Source organism: Pseudophryne corroboree, chromosome 11 (genome assembly GCF_028390025.1).
Source record: "Pseudophryne corroboree isolate aPseCor3 chromosome 11, aPseCor3.hap2, whole genome shotgun sequence".
Classification (NCBI taxonomy): Eukaryota; Metazoa; Chordata; class Amphibia; order Anura; family Myobatrachidae; genus Pseudophryne; species Pseudophryne corroboree.
The window spans coordinates 110,901,217-110,927,985 of NC_086454.1; the positions used below are offsets into that span (position 1 = coordinate 110,901,217).

Below are 26,769 nucleotides of genomic sequence, written 5' to 3' on the forward strand. Positions count from 1 at the left end.
GTATATAGGGTGTAGAATCCCCAGGTGTATCTCACACATCACACAGTACAGTATATAGGGTGTACAATCCCCAGGTGTATCTCACACATCACACAGTACAGTATATAGGGTGTACAATCCCCAGGTGTATCTCACACATCACACAGTACAGTATATAGGGTGTACAATCCCCAGGTGTATCTCCCACATCGCTCAGTACAGATTACAGGATGTATAATCACCAGGTGTATAACACACGTCGCACAGTACAGTATACAGGGTGTATAATTAATTACCAGGTGTATCACACACATCGCACAGTACAGTATATAGGGTGTATAATCCCCAGGTGTATCGCACACATCACACAGTACAGTATATAGGGTGTAGAATCCCCAGGTGTATCTCACACATCACACAGTACAGTATATAGGGTGCATAATCCCCAGGTGTATTTTACACATCGCTCAGTACAGATTACAGGATGTATAATCACCAGGTGTATAACACACATCGCACAGTACAGTATATAGGGTGTATAATCCCCAGGTGTATCTCACACATCGCTCAGTATAGTATAAAGGGTGTATAATCCCCAGGTGTATCTCACACATCACACAGTACAGTATATAGGGTGTATAATCCCCAGGTGTATTTTACACATCGCTCAGTACAGATTACAGGATGTATAATCATCACCAGGTGTATAACATACATCGCACAGTACAGTATACAGGGTGTATAATTAATCCCCAGGTGTATCGCACACATCACACAGTACAGTATATAGGGTGTAGAATCCCCAGGTGTATCTCACACATCACACAGTACAATATATAGGGTGTATAATCCCAAGGTGTATCTCACACATCGCTCAGTAAAGTATATAGGGTGTATAATCCCCAGGTGTGTCTCACACATCACACAGTACAGTATATAGGGTGTATAATCCCCAGGTGTATCTCACACATCGCTCAGTACAGATTACAGGATGTATAATCATCACCAGGTGTATAACATACATCGCACAGTACAGTATACAGGGTGTATAATTAATCCCCAGGTGTATCGCACACATCACACAGTACAGTATATAGGGTGTAGAATCCCCAGGTGTATCTCACACATCACACAGTACAATATATAGGGTGTATAATCCCAAGGTGTATCTCACACATCACACAGTACAGTGTATAGGGTGAACAATCCGCAGGTGTATCTCACACATCACACAGAACAGTATATAGGGTGTATAATCCCAAGGTGTATCTCACACATCGCTCAGTACAGATTAGAGGATGTATAATCACCAGGTGTTTCACAAACATTGCACAGTACAGTATATAGGGTGTATAATCCCCAAGTGTATCTCACGCATCGCTCAGTACAGATTACAGGATGTATAAAATCACCAGATGTATAACACACGTCGCACAGTACAGTATACATACTGGTCACAACAATGCAGTAGATATTGAGCACTGATCAGGATACTAGAAGTGACACAGAGCTGCAAGATACAGCAATGGCCTACTGTACTGTACTATATGGGGTTCAGTATGGTATGCCGGTGGTCGGGCTCCCGGCGACCAGTATGGTATGCCGGTGGTCGGGCTCCCGGCGACCAGCATACCGGCGCCGGGAGCCCGACCACCGGCTTACCGACAGTGTGGCGAGCTGCGCTCGCCATGCTACGGGCACGGTGGCGCGCTACGGGCACGGTGGCGCGCTACGCGCACCACGCTATTTTATATTCTCCCCCCAGGGGGGTCGTGGACCCCCACGAGGGAGAATAAGTGTCAGTATGCCGCTGTCGGGATTTCGGCGCCGGTATACTGTGCGCCGGGATCCCGTCAGTTGGCATACTGAAGACCACCCTACTATATGTATACTGCTGGTCACAAAAATGCTGCACTGTCCTACTATATACTGCTCACAATAATGCAGCACAGAGATAGTATACTTGACACAGAGCTGCAAGATACAGCAATGGCCTACTGTGCTGTACTATATGTATACTGCTGGCAGAGGCGTAACTAGCACGGGGTGAGCAGGGTACGTGCTCTGGGCGCCATGGCAGCCCTTGCTGAGGGGGGCGCCACCACCACCTACACGGCCCGCTCGCCTTACAGGTTTTTTTTCCTGAACCCCTAAAGGAAGCAATTGTTAGACCGCTTCTTAAAAAAACTAATTTAGATCCCGACTGCATGACCAACTACAGACCGGTATCAAACCTTCCTTTCCTAGGAAAGGTTATTGAGAAAGTGGTTGCAAATCAACTGGAAACCCGCCTGACAACCCATGATATTTATGATCCATTTCAATCAGGATTCAGGAGAAGACATAGCACTGAAACAGCCCTGGTGTGTGTGCTAAATGATCTTCTGATGGCAAAAGACAGAGGTGACTGTAAAATCAAAGACTATAAGGAACAAATTACAGAGTTAAACAGCACTTGGGGCTCTCTCCTTATGAACCAGGCTTTATATATTTAAGAATTATCGCTCAGTCCTAAGTGTGTCACTGCGGGACAGTGTGCGTGTGTGTGTGTGTGTGTTAATTGTGTGTGTGTGGGACAGTGTGAGTGTGTGTCTATTATTGCAGTCCAGTGTGTGTGGGGGAGGGGAAAGTATGAGAATGTGTGTGTGTAGTCTGAGTGGGTGTGTGTGGGGTTTGGGGGTGGCCAGTCTGTGTGTGTGTAATCTACAACAGAGGCGTAACTAAGGGGGGTCAAGCAGGGCACGTGCCCTGGGCGCCTTGGCAGGCCCAGCAGAGGGGGGCGCTGCAGGCGGCCAGGGCATCATGCCCACTTGCCCCCGCTATTGCTCTACACTGAATTTGATATCGCTGCGCACCGCCACGGGCCATTACGAACAGGAGGAGGTGGTCCGGCTGGAAGAGCAGGAGGGAGCCCACTCCCCTTCCCCTCTCTGACAGACACGCACCTCCCGGTCAGTAATGCATTTGCTGACCGGGAGGATGTTCCACACGCTGCAGCTCCTAGGCACACCCCCACCCGTATCAACCATTGCAGCATCGCATGACGCCACGTCGCCCTCCGCCCTCATGCGCTCGGCCGCCACAGCTCTGAGGCACTGAGGTGGAGCCGTGGACTTGCCTGAATGACGGCCCGCCCACTAGCAAATGCCCGCCAGCCTGCTTGAATATCCGCAGCCCGCATGTCTGACTGCGGTGCAGTCTGTGGTGGAAAGTGCCTGAGGCCCTGAGCAGAAGAGTACCACGCTCTCCCCTTCCCATGCTGTCTGACTACCTGCCAGAGCTATCCTGTTGAACTACAAGTCTCAGTGATGGTGTGCTGAGAGAAGACACAGTGGGGTAGGTGATGGTGTGCTGAGTGACGACGCAGGGGGAGGTGATGGTGTGCTGAGTGACGACGCAGGGGGAGGTGATGGTGTGCTGCGTGACGACGCAAGGGGAGGTCATGGTGTGCTGAGTGACGACGCAGGGAGAGGTGTTGGTGTGCTGAGTGACGACGCAGGGGGAGATGATGGTGTGCTGAGTGACGACGCAGGGGGAGGTGATGGTGTGCTGAGTGACAACACAGGGGGAGTTGATGGTGTGCTGAGTGACGACGCAGGGGAAGGTGATGGTGTGCTGAGTAAGAGACGACCAGAGGCGTAACTAACTAACTTATTTTTTAATTAGCAGACAGCAGCAGCACGTAGGAAGGAGGCCGGAGGCCCTGGAGGACTCACGCCTGCACCTGTCACCGGAGCGACCAGAGCCGTCCGCGCTGAGTGGAAAAGACGCTGCAGAAGAGGAGTCCAGCCAGCCGCAGGACCGGGGAAGGACATCCAACCTTCGGTGGACCGGGACACTGCAGCAAGGGAGGAGACTGACCAGCGTTGGGAGCACTGGCAGAAGACCCTGGCTGTCTTAAAGAAGATGGTACGGAACAGCAGGGAGGACGGCACAGATCAGGATCCTGCAGTAGGAGAGAAGATCCCCCTTCGGAGAGCAGCAGACCACACTAAAAAGGGTGCATCCCCGGTGCGGTGCTCTGCATCCCGGGTGGCGCCGAAGACGTGGAGTGTTGGAGGTGGCAGAAGCGCCGCAGCTTGGGGTGATAAATCGCTGCAACCGTTCCGCTGCTAAACTCTGCAATTAGTCAATTAAGGGGGTAGGCTCCCCTCACCACAGTGCCCCACAGGCCTTGTTAATTAAAGGGGTAGGCTCCCCTCACTATATAATGGGAATTTCGGCTCCTACCATGTGTTATAATGTGAAAGGGGCACCAGTACTAGATAGTATAAGGGGTCCTACTACACTGAAGGCCATGCCCCCTTCTGAGTGGCCACGCCCTTTTCCAGAGCGCGCGCATAATTCAAACCTTCACTTTTTCATACCCCACTTAAAAAATTACACTTCGACCACTGCACCTACATCTATACATACATACCATGACATCTTTATATACAGTGACACCTATTTGTGCAGGAGATGATGATGGTATGGTGCATGTGGAATTGAAAAGAATGTTCCCAGTATGACCTGAAACAGATGGCGTGTCATGTTGGCACATAGCCATTGGCGTGCGCACATACTTTCCTTTTGTATTTTATTTTTATTTATTTATTTTTATTTATTTATTTTTTATTTTTTATTTTTTGGGGGGCGCCATTATTGATCTTGCCCTGGGCTCCAAAACCCCTAGTTACACCTCTGACTGCTGGTCACCAAAATGCTGCACTATCCTACTATATACTGCTCACAATAATGCAGCACAGAGATAGTTTACTTGACACAGAGCTGCAAGATACAGCAATGGCCTACTGTACTGTACTATATGTATACTGCTGGTCACCAAAATGCTGCACTGTCCTACTATACACTGCTCACAATAATGCAGCACAGAGATAGTATACTTGACACAGAGCTGCAAGATACAGCAATGGCCTACTGTACTGTACTATATGTATACTGCTGGTCACCAAATGCTGCACTGTCCTACTATATACTGCTCACAATAATGCAGCACAGAGATAGTATACTTGACACAGAGCTGCAAGATACAGCAATGGCCTACTGTGCTGTACTATATGTATACTGCTGGCAGATGCGTAACTAGCACAGGGCGTGCAGGGCACGTGCCCTGGGCGCCATGGCAGCCCTTGCAGAGGGGGGCACCACCGCCACCTGCACAGCCCGCTCGCCCTACAGGTTTTTTTTCCTGGACCCCTAAAGGAAGCAATTGTTAGACCGCTTCTTAAAAAAACTAATTTAGATCCTGACTGCATGACCAACTACAGACCGGTATCAAACCTTCCTTTCCTAGGAAAGGTTATTGAGAAAGTGGTTGCAAATCAACTGGAAACCCGCCTGACAACCCATGATATTTATGATCCATTTCAATCAGGATTCAGGAGAAGACATAGCACTGAAACAGCCCTGGTGTGTGTGCTAAATGATCTTCTGATGGCAAAAGACAGACGTGACTGCTCAATATTAATCCTTCTGGATCTCTCAGCAGCATTTGATACCGTGGACCATGGGCTTCTGATTGAGCGACTGATACATTTCTGTGGTCTGGATGGCACAGTCCTAAACTGGTTCAAATCATTTCTCACAGGCAGGTCACAGAGAGTATCATCTGGATTATACTCATCACCACCAGTGCCATTGCCATGTGGTTTCCCACAAGGTTCTATACTATCCCCCATGCTTTTTGCAGTATACATGCTCCCATTGGGTAAAATAATCAGGCGCCATAGCCTGGTCTACCACTGCTATGCATATGATACACAACTGTACTTGTCCTTTGCTCCGGGCACTGATAACCCCATAGCAACCCTAAATGGCTGTCTAGCTGAACTACAGGAGTGGATGAGTGCCAGTTGGCTGCGACTGAACCCGGGTAAAACAGAGGTCCTTATGATACGACCGCAACATCAAAGGACAAGACTGCAGCATAGCCAACCAACTGGACTTAGAATTACAGACCAGTGATCGTGTGCGGAATCTTGGCGTTGTCCTGGATGGTGGCTTGACACTTAAACATTAGATATCAGCCACAATCAAATCCTCATTCTTTCACCTGAGGAACATAGCCAGAATCAAGCACTTTATTCCCTCAGATGATATGCCAAAAGTCATACATGCATTTGTATCATCTCGATTAGACTACTGTAATGCCCTCTACCTTGGTCTACCAGCAAAAGAATTGCAACGCTTACAGCTGGTGCAAAACACAGCTGCCAGGCTGTTAACCAACCAGCCCCGATCTAGCCACATAACACCCATCCTCTACTCCCTACACTGGCTGCCTGTAAGATGGCGAATCATCTTCAAGATTGGCTTACTGAGTTTCAAAGCATTACATGACCAAGGCCCAAGGTACCTGAAACATCTTCTGACCCCATACTGCCCCACTCGATTACTGCGATCTGTAGATGAAGGACTTTTAGCAGTACCTAGAATCTACCGTAATTCATCTGGGGGTCGAGCTTTTAGTCATGCTGCTCCGACTCTATGGAACTCACTTCCCCGCACAGTGCGAGAGGCCCCAACTATAGAATCCTTCAAAAGTAGACTCAAGACTTTCCTGTTTACTCAAGCATTTCCATAGTGTCCCTTTTAGTATCTTCATGCTTCTGTATTTTATGAAAATGTACTTCATTATTTTCTGTACTATATTATGCTATGTATCTGTTAAGCGCCTTGAGTCCTATTGGAGAAAGAGCGCTATATAAATAAAATGATTATTATTATTATTATTATTATTATTTCCGCCGGCGCTAACAGCGGCAATCTCCCTGTCTCCCCGGCCCAGCTGCTGTGCCTGTCACACTGTACAGGCAGCGGCAGCTAGGAGCCTCCCCCTACTCCCCCCCCCCTCCAGCAGTGTCTCCTCTCCATATCACGGAGGTGAGCGCATGCGCGACCTCGTAGGTGCGCGCGTGCGCGACCGCTGAAGGTGCAGGTGAGTGGGCCGCAGGAAGTTTACTGTCGGGAGAGTAGGAGGGAGGGGGTAACCCGCATACAGTACTTGCTCCGCTGGTATAATAGTAATGGGGAGGTGTTGCCTACTACCAGAGTGAATGACTTGGCATAGAGAAGGGGTAGTGGTTTGGTGCACAAGTCAACATAAATTCAATTCTTATAAGGCAGTGTAATAGAATAGCAATCAGACAGGTTGAAATTAAAATGGCAAAGTATTAAAATCAAAGACTATAAGGAACAAATTACAGAGTTAAACAGCACTTGGGGCTCTCTCCTTATGAACCAGGCTTTATATATTTAAGAATTATCGCTCAGTCCTAAGTGTGTCACTGCGGGACAGTGTGAGTGCATGTGTGTGTGTGTGTGTGTATGTGTGTGTGTGTGTTAATTGTGTGTGTGTGGGACAGTGTGAGTGTGTGTCAATTATTGCAGTCCAGTGTGTGTGGGGGAGGGGAAAGTATGAGAATGTGTGTGTGTATTCTGAGTGGGTGTGTGTGGGGTTTGGGGGTGGCCAGTCTGTGTGTGTGTAATCTACAGCAGAGGCGTAACTAAGGGGAGCCAAGCAGGGCACGTGCCCTGGGTGCCTTGGCAGGCCCAGCAGAGGGGGGCGCCGCTGGCGGCCAGGACATCATGCCCACTTGCCCCCGCTATTGCTCTACACTGAATTTGATATCGCTGCGCACCGCCACGGGCCATTACGAACAGGAGGAGGTGGTCCGGCTGGAGGAGCAGGAGGGAGCCCACTCCCCTTCCCCTCTCTGACAGACACGCACCTCTCGGTCAGTAATGCATTTGCTGACCGGGAGGACGTTCCACACATGCAGCTCCCAGGCACGCCCCCCCCCCGTATCAACCATTGCAGCATCGCATGACATCACGTCGCCATCCGCCCTCATACGCTCGGCCGCCACAGCTCTGAGGCACTGAGGTGGAGCCGTGGACTTGCCTGAATGATGTCCCGCCCACTAGCGAACGCCCGCCAGCCTGCTTGAATATCCGCAGCCCACATGTCTGACTGCGGTGCAGTCTGTGGTGGAAAGTGCCTGAGGCCCTGAGCAGAAGAGTACCACGCTCTCCCCTTCCCATGCTGTCTGACTACCTGCCAGAGCTATCCTGTTGAACTACAAGTCTCAGTGATGGTGTGCTGAGAGAAGACACAGTGGGGTAGGTGATGGTGTGCTGAGTGACGACACAGGGGGAGGTGATGGTGTGCTGAGTGACGACGCAGGGGGAGGTGATGGTGTGCTGAGTGACGACACAGGGGGAGGTGATGGTGTGCTGAGTGACGACACAGGGGGAGGTGATGGTGTGCTGAGTGACGACACAGGGGGAGGTGATGGTGTGCTGAGTGACGACGCAGGGGGAGGTGATGGTGTGCTGATTGACGACACAGGGGAAGGTGATGGTGTGCTGAGTGATGACACAGGGGGAGGTGATGGTGTGCTGAGTGACGATGCAGGGGAGATGATGGTGTGCTGAGTGACGACACAGGGGGAGGTGATGGTGTGCTGAGTGACGATGCAGGGGAGGTGATGGTGTGCTGAGTGACAACACAGGGGGAGGTGATGGTGTGCTGAGTGACGACGCAGGGGAAGGTGATGGTGTTCTGAGTGACAACACAGGGGGAGTTGATGGTGTGCTGAGTGACGACGCAGGGGAAGGTGATGGTGTTCTGAGTGAGAGACGACCAGAGGCGTAACTAACTAACTTATTTTTTAATTAGCAGACAGCAGCAGCACGTAGGAAGGAGGCCGGAGGCCCTGGAGGACTCACGCCTGCACCTGTCACCGGAGCGACCAGAGCCGTCCGTGCTGAGTGGAAAAGACGCTGCAGAAGAGGAGTTCAGACAGACGCAGGTCTGGGGAAGGACATCCAACGTTCGGTGGACCGGGACACTGCAGCAAGGGAGGAGACTGACCAGCGTAGGGAGCACTGGCAGAAGACCCTGGCTTTCTTAAAGAAGATGGCACGGAACAGCAGGGAGGACGGAACAGATCAGGATCCTGCAGTAGGAGAGAAGATCCTCCTTCGGAGAGCAGCAGACCACACTAAAAAGGGTGCATCCCCGATGCGGTGCTCTGCATCCCGGGTGGCGCCGAAGACGTGGAGTGTCGGAGGTGGCAGAAGCGCCGCAGCTTGGGGTGATAAATCGCTGCAACCGTTCCGCTGCTAAACTCTGCAATTAGTCAATTAAGGGGGTAGGCTCCCCTCACCACAGTGCCCCACAGGCCTTGTTAATTAAAGGGGTAGGCTCCCCTCACTCTATAATGGGAATTTCGGCTCCTACCGTGTGTTATAATGTGAAAGGGGCATCAGTACTAGATAATATAAGGGGTCCTACTACACTGAAGGCCACACCCCCTTCTGAGTGGCCACGCCCTTTTCCAGAGCGCGCGCATAATTCAAACCTTCACTTTTTCATACCCCACTTCAAAAATTACACTTCGACCACTGCACCTACATCTATACATACATACCATGACATCTTTAAATACAGTGACACCTATTTGTGCAGGAGTTGATGATGGTATGGTGCATGTGGAATTGAAAAGAATGTTCCCAGTATGACCTGAAACAGATGGCGTGTCATGTTGGCACATCGCCATTGGCGTGTGCACATACTTTCCTTTTGTATTTTATTTTTATTTATTTATTTTTATTTATTTTTTATTTTTATTTTTTTGGGGGGGCGCCATTATTGATCTTGCCCTGGGCTCCAAAACCCCTAGTTACACCTCTGACTGCTGGTCACCAAAATGCTGCACTATCCTACTATATACATGTTGAGTATCCCTTATCCAAAATGCTTGGGACCAGAGGTATTTTGGATATCGGATTTTTCCGTATTTTAGAATAATTGCATACCATAATGAGATATCATGGCAATGGGACCTAAATCTAAGCACAGAATGCATTTATGTTTTATATGCACCTTATACACACAGCCTGAAGGTCATTTTAGCCAATATTTTTTTATAACTTTGTGCATTAAACAAAGTGTGTCTACATTCACACAATTCATTTATGTTTCATATACACCTTATATACACAGTCTGAAGGTCATTTAATACAATATTTTTAATAACTGTGTGTATTAAACAAAGTTTGTGTACATTGATCCATCAGAAAACAAAAATTTCAATATCTCACTCTCGCTCAAAAAAGTCCGTATTTCGGATATTTGGATATGGGATACTCAACCTGTACTGCTCACAATAATGCAGCACAGAGATAGTTTACTTGACACAGAGCTGCAAGATACAGCAATGGCCTACTGTACTGTACTATATGTATACTGCTGGTCACCAAAATGCTGCACTGTCCTACTATATACTGCTCACAATAATGCAGCACAGAGATAGTATACTTGACACAGAGCTGCAAGATACAGCAATGGCCTACTGTACTGTACTATATGTATTCTGCTGGTCACCAAAATGCTGCACTGTCCTACTATATACTGCTCACAATAATGCAGCACAGAGATAGTATACTTGACACAGAGCTGCAAGATAAAGCAATGGCCTACTGTACTGTACTACTATAATTATATACTGGTGATCCCCAGTCCCCACAATGCAGCACACTGAGCACAAATATTTGCAGCACACTGAGCACAGATATGGAGCGTTTTCAGGCAGAGAACGTAGATATTTTCAGCACACTGAGCACAGATATTTGCAGTACACTGAGCACAGATATTTGCAGCACACTGAGCACAGATTAGGGAGCTTTTCAGGGAGAGAACGCAGCCACGTCCTCTCCGTTCAATCTCCAATGCACGAGTGAAAATGGCGGAGACGCGCGGCTCTTTATATAGAATACGAATCTCGCGAGAGTCTGACAGCGGGATGATGACGTTCGGGCAAGGCGGGCAGATCCAAGGCTGCCTCGGAACCGTGTAAAATAGGTGAAATTTGGGGGGGTTCGGATCTCGGAGAACCAAACCCGCTCATCTCTAATTATAATCAATTCCTCCGAGGAGTCATTTACCAGAAATTGCCTCCAGAAAGTACACAGGGACCTGTGATGGTGGATTCCAGTGGGGACGAATTAATACTCTGTGAGGAGGGGGATGTACACAGTGAAAGGGGTGAGGAATCGGACAATGAGGAGGAGGTGGACATCTTGCCTTTGTAGAGCCAGTTTGCTTCTTTTTTGGTGGGGGCCCAAACCAACCAATCATTTCAGCCACAGTCGTGTGGCAGACCCTGTCGCTGAAATGATGGGTTTGTTAAAGTGTGCATGTCCTGTTTATACAACATAAGGGTGGGTGGGAGGGCCTAAGGACAATTCCATATTGCACCTTTTTTTTATTTATCTTTGCATCATGTGCTGTTTGGGGCCTATTTTTTTAAGTGCCATCCTGTCTGACACTGCAGTGCCACTCCTAGATGGGCCAGGTGTTTGTGCCGCCCACTTGGGTCGCTTAGCTTAGTCATCCAGCGACCTCGGTGCAAATTTTAGGACTAAAAATAATATTGTGAGGTGTGAGGTGTTCAGAATAGACTGGAAATGAGTGGAAATTATCGTTATTGAGGTTAATAATACTATAGGATCAAAATTACCCCCACATTCTATGATTTAAGCTGTTTTTAAAGTTTTTTAAAAAAAAAAAACACCTGAATCCAAAACACAACCGAATCCGTCAAAAATTCTTAAGGGAGGCTTTGCCAAAATGTGTCTGAATCCAAAACACGACCGCGGAACCGAATCCAAAACCAAAACACAAGACCTGAAAAATGCCCGATGCACATCTCTAATTAAAACAAATTAATTTTAAATTCTGAGTGCCCTCTGGATATTCATGTAGATTTCCTGTATATCCATTTTATTGCTATAGTGCCAAGCAGTACAAGGGAGCATGCACTACTGCTATAGTGCCAAGCAGTATAAGAGGTTATGCACTACTGCTGTAGTGCCCGGAATGCATAATAGAACAACATCTGTCCTACAGCACGCCTCCATCCTCATCCCCTTTCACGTACACTCTTACACTGAGTTGGCTTGGATATCGATCTATACAGGTGCATTGTAGAGTTATGCTTTGTTCTGGTATAAAGTGGATACTGAGGTCATGACCTTAATATGGAGCTTGCCCATTGCGCAATTGCAACTGCAAACCATGCATTGTTTTATTACTAAAATATGTGTTCATTCTAAAGAGGAGAAGTGACGATGTTGCCAATAGCAGCCAATCAGACACTAGCTATTGTTTTATACAGTGTACTAGATAAATGATAGCTACAATCTGATTAGTTGTTATGAGCAACACCTCCACTTGTTCTTTTTAGAAGTGTCCGCCTTAGTGTGATCTAAGAATGAATGTGAACAGTGAGTCATTTGGGGTGTGATTGGTGAGGCCCATAAGTCTAACACAAACAACTGGCGAGGTCACAATACCAATGGCGGTATCCCAGCTGTTACATGGCCGGTGGGGGGGGGTGCACAATGAAGCACCTTGCTAGAGATGAGCGCCTGAAATTTTTCGGGTTTTGTGTTTTGGTTTTGGGTTCGGTTCCGCGGCCGTGTTTTGGGTTCGAACGCGTTTTGGCAAAACCTCACCGAATTTTTTTTGTCGGATTCGGGTGTGTTTTGGATTCGGGTGTTTTTTTCAAAAAACACTAAAAAACAGCTTAAATCATAGAATTTGGGGGTCATTTTGATCCCAAAGTATTATTAACCTCAAAAACCATAATTTACACTCATTTTCAGTCTATTCTGAATACCTCACACCTCACAATATTATTTTTAGTCCTAAAATTTGCACCGAGGTCGCTGTGTGAGTAAGATAAGCGACCCTAGTGGCCGACACAAACACCGGGCCCATCTAGGAGTGGCACTGCAGTGTCACGCAGGATGTCCCTTCCAAAAAACCCTCCCCAAACAGCACATGACGCAAAGAAAAAAAGAGGCGCAATGAGGTAGCTGTGTGAGTAAGATTAGCGACCCTAGTGGCCGACACAAACACCGGGCCCATCTAGGAGTGGCACTGCAGTGTCACGCAGGATGGCCCTTCCAAAAAACCCTCCCCAAACAGCACATGACGCAAAGAAAAAAAGAGGCGCAATGAGGTAGCTGTGTGAGTAAGATTAGCGACCCTAGTGGCCGACACAAACACCGGGCCCATCTAGGAGTGGCACTGCAGTGTCACGCAGGATGTCCCTTCCAAAAAACCCTCCCCAAACAGCACATGACGCAAAGAAAAAAAGAGGCGCAATGAGGTAGCTGTGTGAGTAAGATTAGCGACCCTAGTGGCCGACACAAACACCGGGCCCATCTAGGAGTGGCACTGCAGTGTCACGCAGGATGTCCCTTCCAAAAAACCCTCCCCAAACAGCACATGACGCAAAGAAAAAAAGAGGCGCAATGAGGTAGCTGACTGTGTGAGTAAGATTAGCGACCCTAGTGGCCGACACAAACACCGGGCCCATCTAGGAGTGGCACTGCAGTGTCACGCAGGATGTCCCTTCCAAAAAACCCTCCCCAATCAGCACATGATGCAAAGAAAAAGAAAAGAAAAAAGAGGTGCAAGATGGAATTGTCCTTGGGCCCTCCCACCCACCCTTATGTTGTATAAACAAAACAGGACATGCACACTTTAACCAACCCATCATTTCAGTGACAGGGTCTGCCACACGACTGTGACTGATATGACGGGTTGGTTTGGACCCCCCCCAAAAAAGAAGCAATTAATCTCTCCTTGCACAAACTGGCTCTACAGAGGCAAGATGTCCAACTCATCTTCACCCTCCGATATATCACCGTGTACATCCCCCTCCTCACAGATTATCAATTCGTCCCCACTGGAATCCACCATCTCAGCTCCCTGTGTACTTTGTGGAGGCAATTGCTGCTGGTCAATGTCTCCGCGGAGGAATTGATTATAATTCATTTTAATGAACATCATCTTCTCCACATTTTCTGGATGTAACCTCGTATGCCGATTGCTGACAAGGTGAGCGGCGGCACTAAACACTCTTTCGGAGTACACACTTGTGGGAGGGCAACTTAGGTAGAATAAAGCCAGTTTGTGCAAGGGCCTCCAAATTGCCTCTTTTTCCTGCCAGTATAAGTACGGACTGTGTGACGTGCCTACTTGGATGCGGTCACTCATATAATCCTCCACCATTCTATCAATGTTGAGAGAATCATATGCAGTGACAGTAGACGACATGTCCGTAATCGTTGTCAGGTCCTTCAGTCCGGACCAGATGTCAGCATCAGCAGTCGCTCCAGACTGCCCTGCATCACCGCCAGCGGGTGGGCTCGGAATTCTGAGCCTTTTCCTCGCACCCCCAGTAGCGGGAGAATGTGAAGGAGGAGATGTTGACAGGTCGCGTTCCGCTTGACTTGACAATTTTGTCACCAGCAGGTCTTTCAACCCCAGCAGACTTGTGTCTGCCGGAAAGAGAGATCCAAGGTAGGCTTTAAATCTAGGATCGAGCACGGTGGCCAAAATGTAGTGCTCTGATTTCAACAGATTGACCACCCGTGAATCCTTGTTAAGCGAATTAAGGGCTGCATCCACAAGTCCCACATGCCTAGCGGAATCGCTCCCTTTTAGCTCCTTCTTCAATGCCTCCAGCTTCTTCTGCAAAAGCCTGATGAGGGGAATGACCTGACTCAGGCTGGCAGTGTCTGAACTGACTTCACGTGTGGCAAGTTCAAAGGGCATCAGAACCTTGCACAACGTTGAAATCATTCTCCACTGCACTTGAGACAGGTGCATTCCACCTCCTATATCGTGCTCAATTGTATAGGCTTGAATGGCCTTTTGCTGCTCCTCCAACCTCTGAAGCATATAGAGGGTTGAATTCCACCTCGTTACCACTTCTTGCTTCAGATGATGGCAGGGCAGGTTCAGTAGTTTTTGGTGGTGCTCCAGTCTTCTGTACGTGGTGCCTGTACGCCGAAAGTGTCCCGCAATTCTTCTGGCCACCGACAGCATCTCTTGCACGCCCCTGTCGTTTTTTAAAAAATTCTGCACCACCAAATTCAAGGTATGTGCAAAACATGGGACGTGCTGGAATTTGCCCATATTTAATGCACACACAATATTGCTGGCGTTGTCCGATGCCACAAATCCACAGGAGAGTCCAATTGGGGTAAGCCATTCCGCGATGATCTTCCTCAGTTGCCGTAAGAGGTTTTCAGCTGTGTGCGTATTCTGGAAAGCGGTGATACAAAGCGTAGCCTGCCTAGGAAAGAGTTGGCGTTTGCGAGATGCTGCTACTGGTGCCGCCGCTGCTGTTCTTGCGGCGGGAGTCCATACATCTACCCAGTGGGCTGTCACAGTCATATAGTCCTGACCCTGCCCTGCTCCACTTGTCCACATGTCCGTGGTTAAGTGGACATTGGGTACAACTGCATTTTTTAGGACACTGGTGAGTCTTTTTCTGACGTCCGTGTACATTCTCGGTATCGCCTGCCTAGAGAAGTGGAACCTAGATGGTATTTGGTAACGGGGGTACACTGCCTCAATAAATTGTCTAGTTCCCTGTGAACTAACGGCGGATACCGGACGCACGTCTAACACCAACATAGTTGTCAAGGCCTCAGTTATCCGCTTTGCAGTAGGATGACTGCTGTGATATTTCATCTTCCTCGCAAAGGACTGTTGAACAGTCAATTGCTTACTGGAAGTAGTACAAGTGGGCTTACGACTTCCCCTCTGGGATGACCATCGACTCCCAGCGGCAACAACAGCAGCGCCAGCAGCAGTAGGCGTTACACGCAAGGATGCATCGGAGGAATCCCAGGCAGGAGAGGACTCGTCAGAATTGCCAGTGACATGGCCTGCAGGACTATTGGCATTCCTGGGGAAGGAGGAAATTGACACTGAGGGAGTTGGTGGGGTGGTTTGCGTGAGCTTGGTTACAAGAGGAAGGGATTTACTGGTCAGTGGACTGCTTCCGCTGTCACCCAAAGTTTTTTAACTTGTCACTGACTTATTATGAATGCACTGCAGGTGACGTATAAGGGAGGATGTTCCGAGGTGGTTAACGTCCTTACCCCTACTTATTACAGCTTGACAAAGGGAACACACGGCTTGACACCTGTTGTCCGCATTTCTGGTGAAATACCTCCACACCGAAGAGCTGATTTTTTTGGTATTTTCACCTGGCATGTCAACGGCCATATTCCTCCCACGGACAACAGGTGTCTCCCCGGGTGCCTGACTTAAACAAACCACCTCACCATCAGAATCCTCCTGGTCAATTTCCTCCCCAGCGCCAGCAACACCCATATCCTCCTCATCCTGGTGTACTTCAACACTGACATCTTCAATCTGACTATCAGGAACTGGACTGCGGGTGCTCCTTCCAGCACTTGCAGGGGGCGTGCAAATGGTGGAAGGCGCATGCTCTTCACGTCCAGTGTTGGGAAGGTCAGGCATCGCAACCGACACAATTGGACTCTCCTTGTGGATTTGGGATTTCGAAGAATGCACAGTTCTTTGCTGTGCTGCTTTTGCCAGCTTGAGTCTTTTCATTTTTCTAGCGAGAGGCTGAGTGCTTCCATCCTCATGTGAAGCTGAACCACTAGCCATGAACATAGGCCAGGGCCTCAGCCGTTCCTTGCCACTCCGTGTGGTAAATGGCATATTGGCAAGTTTACGCTTCTCCTCCGACAATTTTATTTTAGGTTTTGGAGTCCTTTTTTTTCTGATATTTGGTGTTTTGGATTTGACATGCTCTGTACTATGACATTGGGCATCGGCCTTGGCAGACGACGTTGCTGGCATTTCATCGTCTCGGCCATGACTAGTGGCAGCAGCTTCAGCACGAGGTGGAAGTGGATCTTGATCTTTCCCTAATTTTGGAACCTCAACATTTTTGTTCTCCATATTTTAATAGGCACAACTAAAAGGCACCTCAGGTAAACAATGGAGATGGATACTAGTATACAATTATGGACTGCCTGCCGACTGCAGACACAGAGGTAGCCACAGCCGTGAACTACCGTACTGTGTCTGCAGCTAATATAGACTGGTTGATAAAGAGAAGATGTCTATGTAACTATGTATGTATAAAGAAGACTGAAAAAAATCCACGGTTAGGTGGTATACAATTATGGACGGACTGCCTGCCGAGTGCAGACACAGAGGTAGCCACAGCCGTGAACTACCGTACTGTACTGTGTCTGCAGCTAATATAGACTGGTTGATAAAGAGAAGATGTCTATGTAACTATGTATGTATAAAGAAGAATGAAAAAAAACCACGGTTAGGTGGTATACAATTATGGACGGACTGCCTGCCGAGTGCAGACACAGAGGTAGCCACAGCCGTGAACTACCGTACTGTACTGTGTCTGCAGCTAATATAGACTGGTTGATAAAGAGAAGATGTCTATGTAACTATGTATGTATAAAGAAGAATGAAAAAAATCCACGGTTAGGTGGTATTACAATTATGGACGGACTGCCTGCCGAGTGCAGAGACACAGAGGTAGCCACAGCCGTGAACTACCGTACTGTGTCTGCTGCGACTGGATGATAAATGATATAAAAAATATATATATATCACTACTGCAGCCGGACAGGTATATATTATATATTATATAATGACGGACCTGCTGGACACTGTCTGTCAGCAGAATGAGTTTTATTTTTATAGAATAAAAAAAAAAAAAACACACAAGTGAAGTCACACGACGAGTGTTTAACTTTTTCAGGCAATCACAATATAAGTATACTACTAACTATACTGGTGGTCAGTGTGGTCAGGTCACTGGTCAGTCACACTGGCAGTGGCACTCCTGCAGCAAAAGTGTGCACTGTTTAATTTTAATATAATATGTACTCCTGGCTCCTGCTATAACCTATAACTGGCACTGCAGTAGTGCTCCCCAGTCTCCCCCACAATTATAAGCTGTGTGAGCTGAGCAGTCAGACAGATATATAATATATATAGATGATGCAGCACACTGGCCTGAGCCTGAGCAGTGCACACAGATATGGTATGTGACTGACTGAGTCACTGTGTGTATCGCTTTTTTCAGGCAGAGAACGGATATATTAAATAAACTGCACTGTGTGTCTGGTGGTCACTCACTATATAATATATTATGTACTCCTGGCTCCTGCTATAACCTATAACTGGCACTGCAGTAGTGCTCCCCAGTCTCCCCCACAATTATAAGCTGTGTGAGCTGAGCAGTCAGACAGATATATATAATATTTATATAGATAATAGATGATGCAGCACACTGGCCTGAGCCTGAGCAGTGCACACAGATATGGTATGTGACTGACTGAGTCACTGTGTGTATCACTTTTTTCAGGCAGAGAACGGATATATTAAATAAACTGCACTGTGTGTCTGGTGGTCACTCACTATATAATATATTATGTACTCCTGGCTCCTGCTATAACCTATAACTGGCACTGCAATAGTGCTCCCCAGTCTCCCCCACAATTATAAGCTGTGTGAGCTGAGCAGTCAGACAGATATATATAATATTATATATAGATAATAGATGATGCAGCACACTGGCCTGAGCCTGAGCAGTGCACACAGATATGGTATGTGACTGAGTCACTGTGTGCTGTGTATCGCTTTTTTCAGGCAGAGAACGGATTATAAAGTAAACTGCACTGTCCTCACTAGTAAACTCTCTCCACTCAGTCTCTACACTTCTACAGTAACAGTACTCCTCCTAGTCAGCTCCAGTAAATCTCTCTCAGTCTCTTATAATCTAAATGGAGAGGACGCCAGCCACGTCCTCTCCCTATCAATCTCAATGCACGTGTGAAAATGGCGGCGACGCGCGGCTCCTTATATAGAATCCGAGTCTCGCGATAGAATCCGAGCCTCGCGAGAATCCGACAGCGTCATGATGACGTTCGGGCGCGCTCGGGTTAACCGAGCAAGGCGGGAAGATCCGAGTCGCTCGGACCCGTGAAAAAAACCATGAAGTTCTGGCGGGTTCGGATTCAGAGAAACCGAACCCGCTCATCTCTACACCTTGCAGGGTCGCTGCGCTCACCGCAGGTTCTATTCCCACCCGCATGTGGGAATAGTCCCTGTTGGTCGGCATGCAGACCGTCTGGATTTTCTGATCGCTGATCACATAATTGCATCCACTTTAAACAATACATAGATTTAGCACCAGATGCAGGAAAAATATATAAAGTCATGAGTGCTCTCGTAGACCTAACTGTCTTACTGACTTGGCCAGTTCCTATGCTACGGAGCATTTAGCTTGGTAAAAATAAGTCTTCATACTACTGTAGATCATACTTGCCTACCTGACCCTCTCCATGAGGGAGAAAATGCTCTGTTCCTGAACTTTCCAGGTAATGTATGATTGCCATCACCTGTGGTGAAACACCTTTCTTATAAATTGACTAGCTCACCACAGGTGATGGCAATCATACATTACCAGGAAAGTACAGGAACAGAGCATTTTCTCCCTCATGGAGAGGGTCAGGTAGGCAAGTATGCTGTAGATACAGTATGGTCTTAGAGTTTTCCTTCCTACGGAAGACAAGAGTAACATTCCCCTACATCATGTTTGCCACTGTCACCTTCACAGGTGGCACAAATGGACAAAGCCTACACTATTCACTTTCATTCACTGGGCCTGAAAGTAAAGGTCAATGGAGTTCATTCAGCCACAGGTTGCTTTGAACGCATGTACCGCATTGACAAATGTTTTCCCCTGTGCCATCTTTTCAACGGTGAGCCAGAGGTAAAGGACTGCATCCAAGCTCAAAGACAAACAATTCTATCTAGGGGTATTTTCCCCTTTCTGCAACTGGAACTGTGAATTCATTTGCAGGGCATATGATAGAGTTATGTCCTGGGATGGCCCATTTAGATAGATAAGTCCAGCTGCGGATGAGACACTGGGCAATCTATATCAATATAATCCAAGTGTTTCCCTAAACTTTAAAGACAATGTTGAACAAAGCAAATATGGGTAAAATGCTGTTAGATAGACACGATACATGTTTACATATACTCTGCATAAGGGAAGGGATTGTAACACGGAAGGGTAAAGGACCCCAATGGAGAACACCATGCAGTTGTAATATTTGGGAACAGGGGGATTGTGGTGGTGATTTAAGGAAACTGACGTCCTCTTTTAAGTTGCGCCCAGTATGTGAATATACTGTAATCAAACATCTTTGTGGATCTAAGATATGTTTGTTTGATCTACATGTGACACATTCCTTTGTGTTTGCTATGCATATATACATGATTTATATGTGTATACATCATACATCAGTTTCTACAACGTTTATTCTGGCATGAGAAACTGTCTTGTTTGCCTAACATAAATAACCCTGTGGTATAAAACATTGGTTCAGATAAAATAATTAGCTGTTTATAGACATATAATTACTGGCACAACATTGCGGGTAACAACTAAGTGAAAGTTCAGTTCTGTAGTAGGACAATAATTGTCTGTATCTGCGTTAATTTGTTAGTGGATTAAATTTTTCCAATACAAATCCCATTTACTTTATATTCAGCATACTAGGAGCAATCAGGGTCATCACTAGACTATGGGGGAAGGGGGATTTATCAAAGCCTGGAGAGATAAAGTGGAGAGAGATAAAGTACAATGCAATCAGCTCCTGTCATTTTTCAAACACAGCCTGTTAAATGACAGACGCTGATTGGTTGGTACTTTATCTCTGTCCAAGTTTTGATAAATCTCACCCCTAGTCATAAAATGGGCGAGCTTCGGTGTGCATGTTCAGTCACATGTATGTAGAGGCTTGTCAGCTAGGTGTTTTTATAATAGGGGCAAGATGTGCAGTGCTGGGGGCCCCAATACCAGACACCCTGCCCCCAGAGCATACACCTGGTACCAGCCCAGGGGTTCCCTCCTCCTATGCGATTGCATCTTCCCAGTGAAATCTTTGGAAATATAGAGATGCACGGTGAAAGCAAAAGACTCTGCTATCTTGTGCAAGGGTGCCGTCTTACTAAATATTGCTGGAAAGACAGTGCTGCGTAGAAGGAGGAGCCCACTTGCTGGCACCAGGTGTGATGTGGTGGTGGAGGTGGAGGGAGGTGGAGGTCTACACGTGGGCCCCTTGAGAATGAATATACCCTTGCCTGACAGAGCTAGTGGTATTGCACAAATTATTTTATCCTATTTGTACCCAATATAATCATGCAATGAAGTGTCATATACTCAGGGGAGGATAGTTTATTGGCAGTGGGCCTAATTCATGTTTGTATGCAAATGCAATTGCAATTTTCTGGGCTATGGAACGGTTTATGTTATCAAGTGAAGCTGACGCCCCAGAATTAAAAAAAGACACCCACTGGAGTCATTGCAAACTCAATTGCAATTGTGTACACATTCGTAGCCTATATGTAAGAACGAGGAACATCAAGATTAAGGGAAGACCTATGGCTATGCAGACTGTGCACAGCAGTTACAACGCAGGACCCATGTATTTGTACTTACAAACTCGCAGCAAACGGCAGATACTTCCTCCAAAAACAGCCACGACACACCTGCATTTTCCCATTGACTCCCCATAAACTCAACGTTAACATCCCAAACAGTACATTCCTGTCAATCACTTCTCCATGAAATCCTCATTGAGAGTGGGATCGCAGAGGCACCTTTGCACATGTGAATTGCGATCACAGCACATGCACAGTCTGCTGACAATTACTCCGCTGCATAATAATGGACCATTGAGAACAAACATGAATTAGGCCCAGTGTCATTAATAAATGTGCAAGTCTCATTATATAACATATACTGTAGAGCAGGCATTCCCAACCACGGTCCTCAAGGCACACTAACAGTGCATGTTTTAGTGATATCCAGGCTGCAGCACAGATGACTTAATTAGTAGCTGAGCTATTTTGATTTAACCATCTGTGCTGCAGCCTGGATATCACTAAAACCTGTACTGTTGGTGTGTCGAGGTTTTTTCTTCGTTCTGGTGATCGTAATGTGATTGACAGGAAGTGGGTGTTTCTGGGCGGAAACTGGCCGTTTTATGGGTGTGTGCGAAAAAACGCTACCGTTTCTGGGAAAAACGCTTAGGACGGAGTACTACTTGCTGATAGTGTGACCAGTGACCAGTGACCACCACCGGTTTAATTAATCCGTTCTCTGCCTGAAAAAAAACGATACACAGTGTGACACAGTCACATACCATATCTGTGCTCAGCCCAGTGTGCTGCATCATATGTAATACTGTATATCATTATCTGACTGTGCTGAGTGCTCACTGCTCACACAGCTTAATTGTGGGGGAGACTGGGGAGCAGTTATAGCAGGAGTACATATTTTAAGTACAGTGCACACTTTTGCTGCCAGAGTGCCACTGCCAGTGTGACTGACCAGTGACCACTGACCACCAGTATATTGTGATTGTCTGCTGACCACCAGTATATTGTGATTGTCTGCCTGAAAAAGTTAAACACTCGTCGTGTGGTGTTTTTGTAAACGCATTCTGCAGACAGTGTCCAGCAGGTCCGTCATTACATAATATATACCTGTCCGGCTGCAGTACTAGTGTGATATATATATATATATTTTAATTTTATCTCATTATCATCCAGTCTATATTAGCAGCAGACACAGTACGGTAGTCCACGGCTGTAGCTACCTCTGTGTTGGCAGTCGCTCGTCCATCCATAATTTTATACCACCTACCCGTGGTTTTTTGTTTTTTTCTATCTTCTTGATACTAGTAGCTTACTTTAGGAGTCTGCAGTGCTGACAGTGTCCAGCAGGTCCGTCATTACATAATATATACCTGTCCGGCTGCAGTACTAGTGTGATATATATATATATTTTAATTTTATCTCATTATCATCCAGTCTATATTAGCAGCAGACACAATACGGTAGTCCACGGCTGTAGCTACCTCTGTGTCGGCAATCGCTCGTCCATCCATAATTGTATACCACCTACCCGTGGTTTTTTGTTTTTTTCTATCTTCTTGATACTAGTAGCTTAGTTTAGGAGTCTGCAGTGCTGACAGACAGTGTCCAGCAGGTCCGTCATTACATAATATATACCTGTCCGGCTGCAGTACTAGTGTGATATATATATATATTTTAATTTTATCTCATTATCATCCAGTCTATATTAGCAGCAGACACAGTACGGTAGTCCACGGCTGTAGCTACCTCTGTGTCGGCAGTCGCTCATCCATCCATAATTGTATACCACCTACCCGTGTTTTTTTTTTTTTTTCTATCTTCTTGATACTAATAGCTTACTTTAGGAGTCTGCAGTGCTGACAGACAGTGTCCAGCAGGTCCGTCATTACATAATATATACCTGTCCGGCTGCAGTACTAGTGTGATATATATATATATGTTTTAATTTTATCTCATTATCATCCAGTCTATATTAGCAGCAGACACAGTACGGTAGTCCACGGCTGTAGCTACCTCTGTGTCGGCAGTCGCTCGTCATCCATAAGTATACTAGTATCCATCCATCTCCTTTGTTTACCTGAGGTGCCTTTTAGTTGTGCCTATTAAAATATGGAGAACAAAAATGTTGAGGTTCCAAAAATAGGGAAAGATCAAGATCGACTTCCACCTCGTGCTGAAGCTGCTGCCACTAGTCATGGCCGAGACGATGAAATGCCAGCAACGTCGTCTGCCAAGGCCGATGCCCAATGTCATAGTACAGAGCATGTAAAATCCAAAACACCAAATATCAGTAAAAAAAGGACTCAAAAATCTAAAATAAAATTGTCGGAGGAGAAGCGTAAACTTGCCAATATGCCATTTACCACACGGAGTGGCAAGGAACGGCTGAGGCCCTGGCCTATGTTCATGGCTAGTGGTTCAGCTTCACATGAGGATGGAAGCACTCAGCCTCTCGCTAGAAAAATGAAAAGACTCAAGCTGGCAAAAGCACAGCAAAGAACTGTGCGTTCTTCGAAATCACAAATCCACAAGGAGAGTGCAATTGTGTCGTTTGCGATGCCTGACCTTCCCAACACTGGACGTGAAGAGCATGCACCTTCCACCATTTGCATGCCCCCTGCAAGTGCTGGAAGGAGCACCCGCAGTCCAGTTCCTGATAGTCAGATTGAAGATGTCAGTGTTGAAGTACACCAGGATGAGGAGGATATGGGTGTTGCTGGCGCTGGGGAGGAAATTGACCAGGAGGATTCTGATGGTGAGGTGGTTTGTTTAAGTCAGGCACCCGGGGAGACACCTGTTGTCCGTGGGAGGAATAGGGCCATTGACATGCCTGGTGAAAATACCAAAAAAATCAGCTCTTCGGTGTGGAAGTATTTCAACAGAAATGCGGACAACATTTGTCAAGCCGTGTGTTGCCTTTGTCAAGCTGTAATAAGTAGGGGTAAGGACGTTAACCACCTCGGAACATCCTCCCTTATACGTCACCTGCAGCGCATTCATCATAAGTCAGTGACAAGTTAAAAACTTTGGGCGACAGCGGAAGCAGTCCACTGACCAGTAAATCCCTTCCTCTTGTAACCAAGCTCACGCAAACCACCCCACCAACTCCCTCAGTGTCAATTTCCTCCTTCCCCAGGAATGCCAATAGTCCTGCAGGCCATGTCACTGGCAATTCTGACGAGTCCTCTCCTGCCTGGGATTCCTCCGATGGATCCTTGCGTGTAACGCCTACTGCTGCTGGCGCTGCTGTTGTTGCTGCTGGGAGTCGATGGTCATCCCAGAGGGGAAGTCGTACTCGTAAGCCCACTTTTACTACTTCCACCAAGCAATTGACTGTCCAACAGTCCTTTGCGAGGAAGATGAAATATCACAGCAGTCATCCTGCTGCAAAGCGGATAACTGAGGCCTTGGCATCCTGGGCGATGAGAAACGTGGTTCCGGTATCCATCATTACTGCAGAGGCAACTAGAGACTTGTTGGAGGTACTGTGTCCCCGGTACCAAATACCATCTAGGTTCCATTTCTCTAGGCAGGCGATACCGAAAATGTACACAGACCTCAGAAAAAGACTCACCAGTGTCCTAAAAAATGCAGTTGTACCCAATGTCCACTTAACCACGGACATGTGGACAAGTGGAGCAGGGCAGGCTCAGGACTATATGACTGTGACAGCCCACTGGGTAGATGTATGGACTCCCGCCGCAAGAACAGCAGTGGCGGCACCAGTAGCAGCATCTCGCAAACGCCAACTCTTTCCTAGGCAGGCTACGCTTTGTATCACCGCTTTCCAGAATACGCACACAGCTAAAAACCTCTTACGGCAACTGAGGAAGATCATCGCGGAATGGCTTACCCCAATTGGACTCTCCTGTGGATTTGTGGCATCGGACAACGCCAGCAATATTGTGTGTGCATTAAATATGGGCAAATTCCAGCACGTCCCATGTTTTGCACATACCTTGAATCTGGTGGTGCAGAATTATTTAAAAAACGAGAGGGGCGTGCAAGAGATGCTGTCGGTGGCCAGAAGAATTGCGGGACACTTTCAGCGTACAGGCACCACGTACAGAAGACTGGAGCACCACCAAAAATGCCTGAACCTGCCCTGCCATCATCTGAAGCAAGAAGTGGTAACGAGGTGGAATTCAACCCTCTATATGCTTCAGAGGTTGGAGGAGCAGTAAAAGGCCATTCAAGCCTATACAACTGAGCACGATATAGGAGGTGGAATGCACCTGTCTCAAGCGCAGTGGAGAATGATTTCAACGTTGTGCAAGGTTCTGCAACCTTTTGAACTTGCCACACGTGAAGTCAGTTTAGACACTGCCAGCCTGAGTCAGGTCATTCCCCTCATCAGGCTTTTGCAGAAGAAGCTGGAGACATTGAAGGAGGAGCTAACACAGAGCGATTCCGCTAGGCATGTGGGACTTGTGGATGGAGCCCTTAATTCGCTTAACAAGGATTCACGGGTGGTCAATCTGTTGAAATCAGAGCACTACATTTTGGCCACCGTGCTCGATCCTAGATTTAAAACCTACCTTGGATCTCTCTTTCCGGCAGACACAAGTCTGCTGGGGTTCAAAGAACTGTCAAAATTGTCAAGTCAAGCGGAACGCGACCTGTCAACATCTCCTCCTTCACATTCTCCCGCAACTGGGGGTGCGAGGAAAAGGCTCAGAATTCCGAGCCCACCCGCTGGCGGTGATGCAGGGCAGTCTGGAGCGACTGCTGATGCTGACATCTGGTCCGGACTGAAGGACCTTACAACGATTACGGACATGTCGTCTACTGTCACTGCATATGATTCTCTCCCCATTGAAAGAATGGTGGAGGATTATATGAGTGACCGCATCCAAGTAGGCACGTCAGACAGTCCGTACTTATACTGGCAGGAAAAATAGGCAATTTGGAGGCCCTTGCACAAACTGGCTTTATTCTACCTAAGTTGCCCTCCCACAAGTGTGTACTCCGAAAGAGTGTTTAGTGCCGCCGCTCACCTTGTCAGCAATCGGCGTACGAGGTTACATCCAGAAAATGTGGAGAAGATGATGTTCATTAAAATGAATTATAATCAATTCCTCCGTGGAGACATTGACCAGCAGCAATTGCCTCCACAAAGTAGTACACAGGGAGCTGAGATGGTGGATTCCAGTGGGGACGAATTGATAATCTGTGAGGAGGAGGATGTACACGGTGATATATCGGAGGATGATGATGAGGTGGACATCTTGCCTCTGTAGAGCCAGTTTGTGCAAGGAGAGATTAATTGCTTCTTTTTTGGTGGGACCCTGTCACTGAAATGATGGGTTGGTTAAAGTGTGCATGTCCTGTTTATACAACATAAGGGTGGGTGGGAGGGCCCAAGGACAATTCCATCTTGCACCTCTTTTTTCTTTCATTTTTCCTTGCGTCATGTGCTGTTTGGGGGGTGTTTTTTGGAAGGGCCATCCTGC

At 47.2% G+C, this 26,769-nt stretch overlaps 1 protein-coding gene across 1 annotated transcript in view; it reads left to right on the forward strand.

Moving 5' to 3' along the window:
* The window catches only part of LOC134968654 (uncharacterized), a 188,434-nt gene that overhangs the window by 91,941 nt on the left and 69,724 nt on the right, over positions 1–26,769 (forward strand). The window contains exon 46 of the mRNA XM_063944178.1: positions 19,482–19,637. Within this exon, the coding sequence (XP_063800248.1) occupies positions 19,482–19,637 (156 nt within the window). The remainder of the gene's footprint in view (positions 1–19,481; positions 19,638–26,769) is intronic.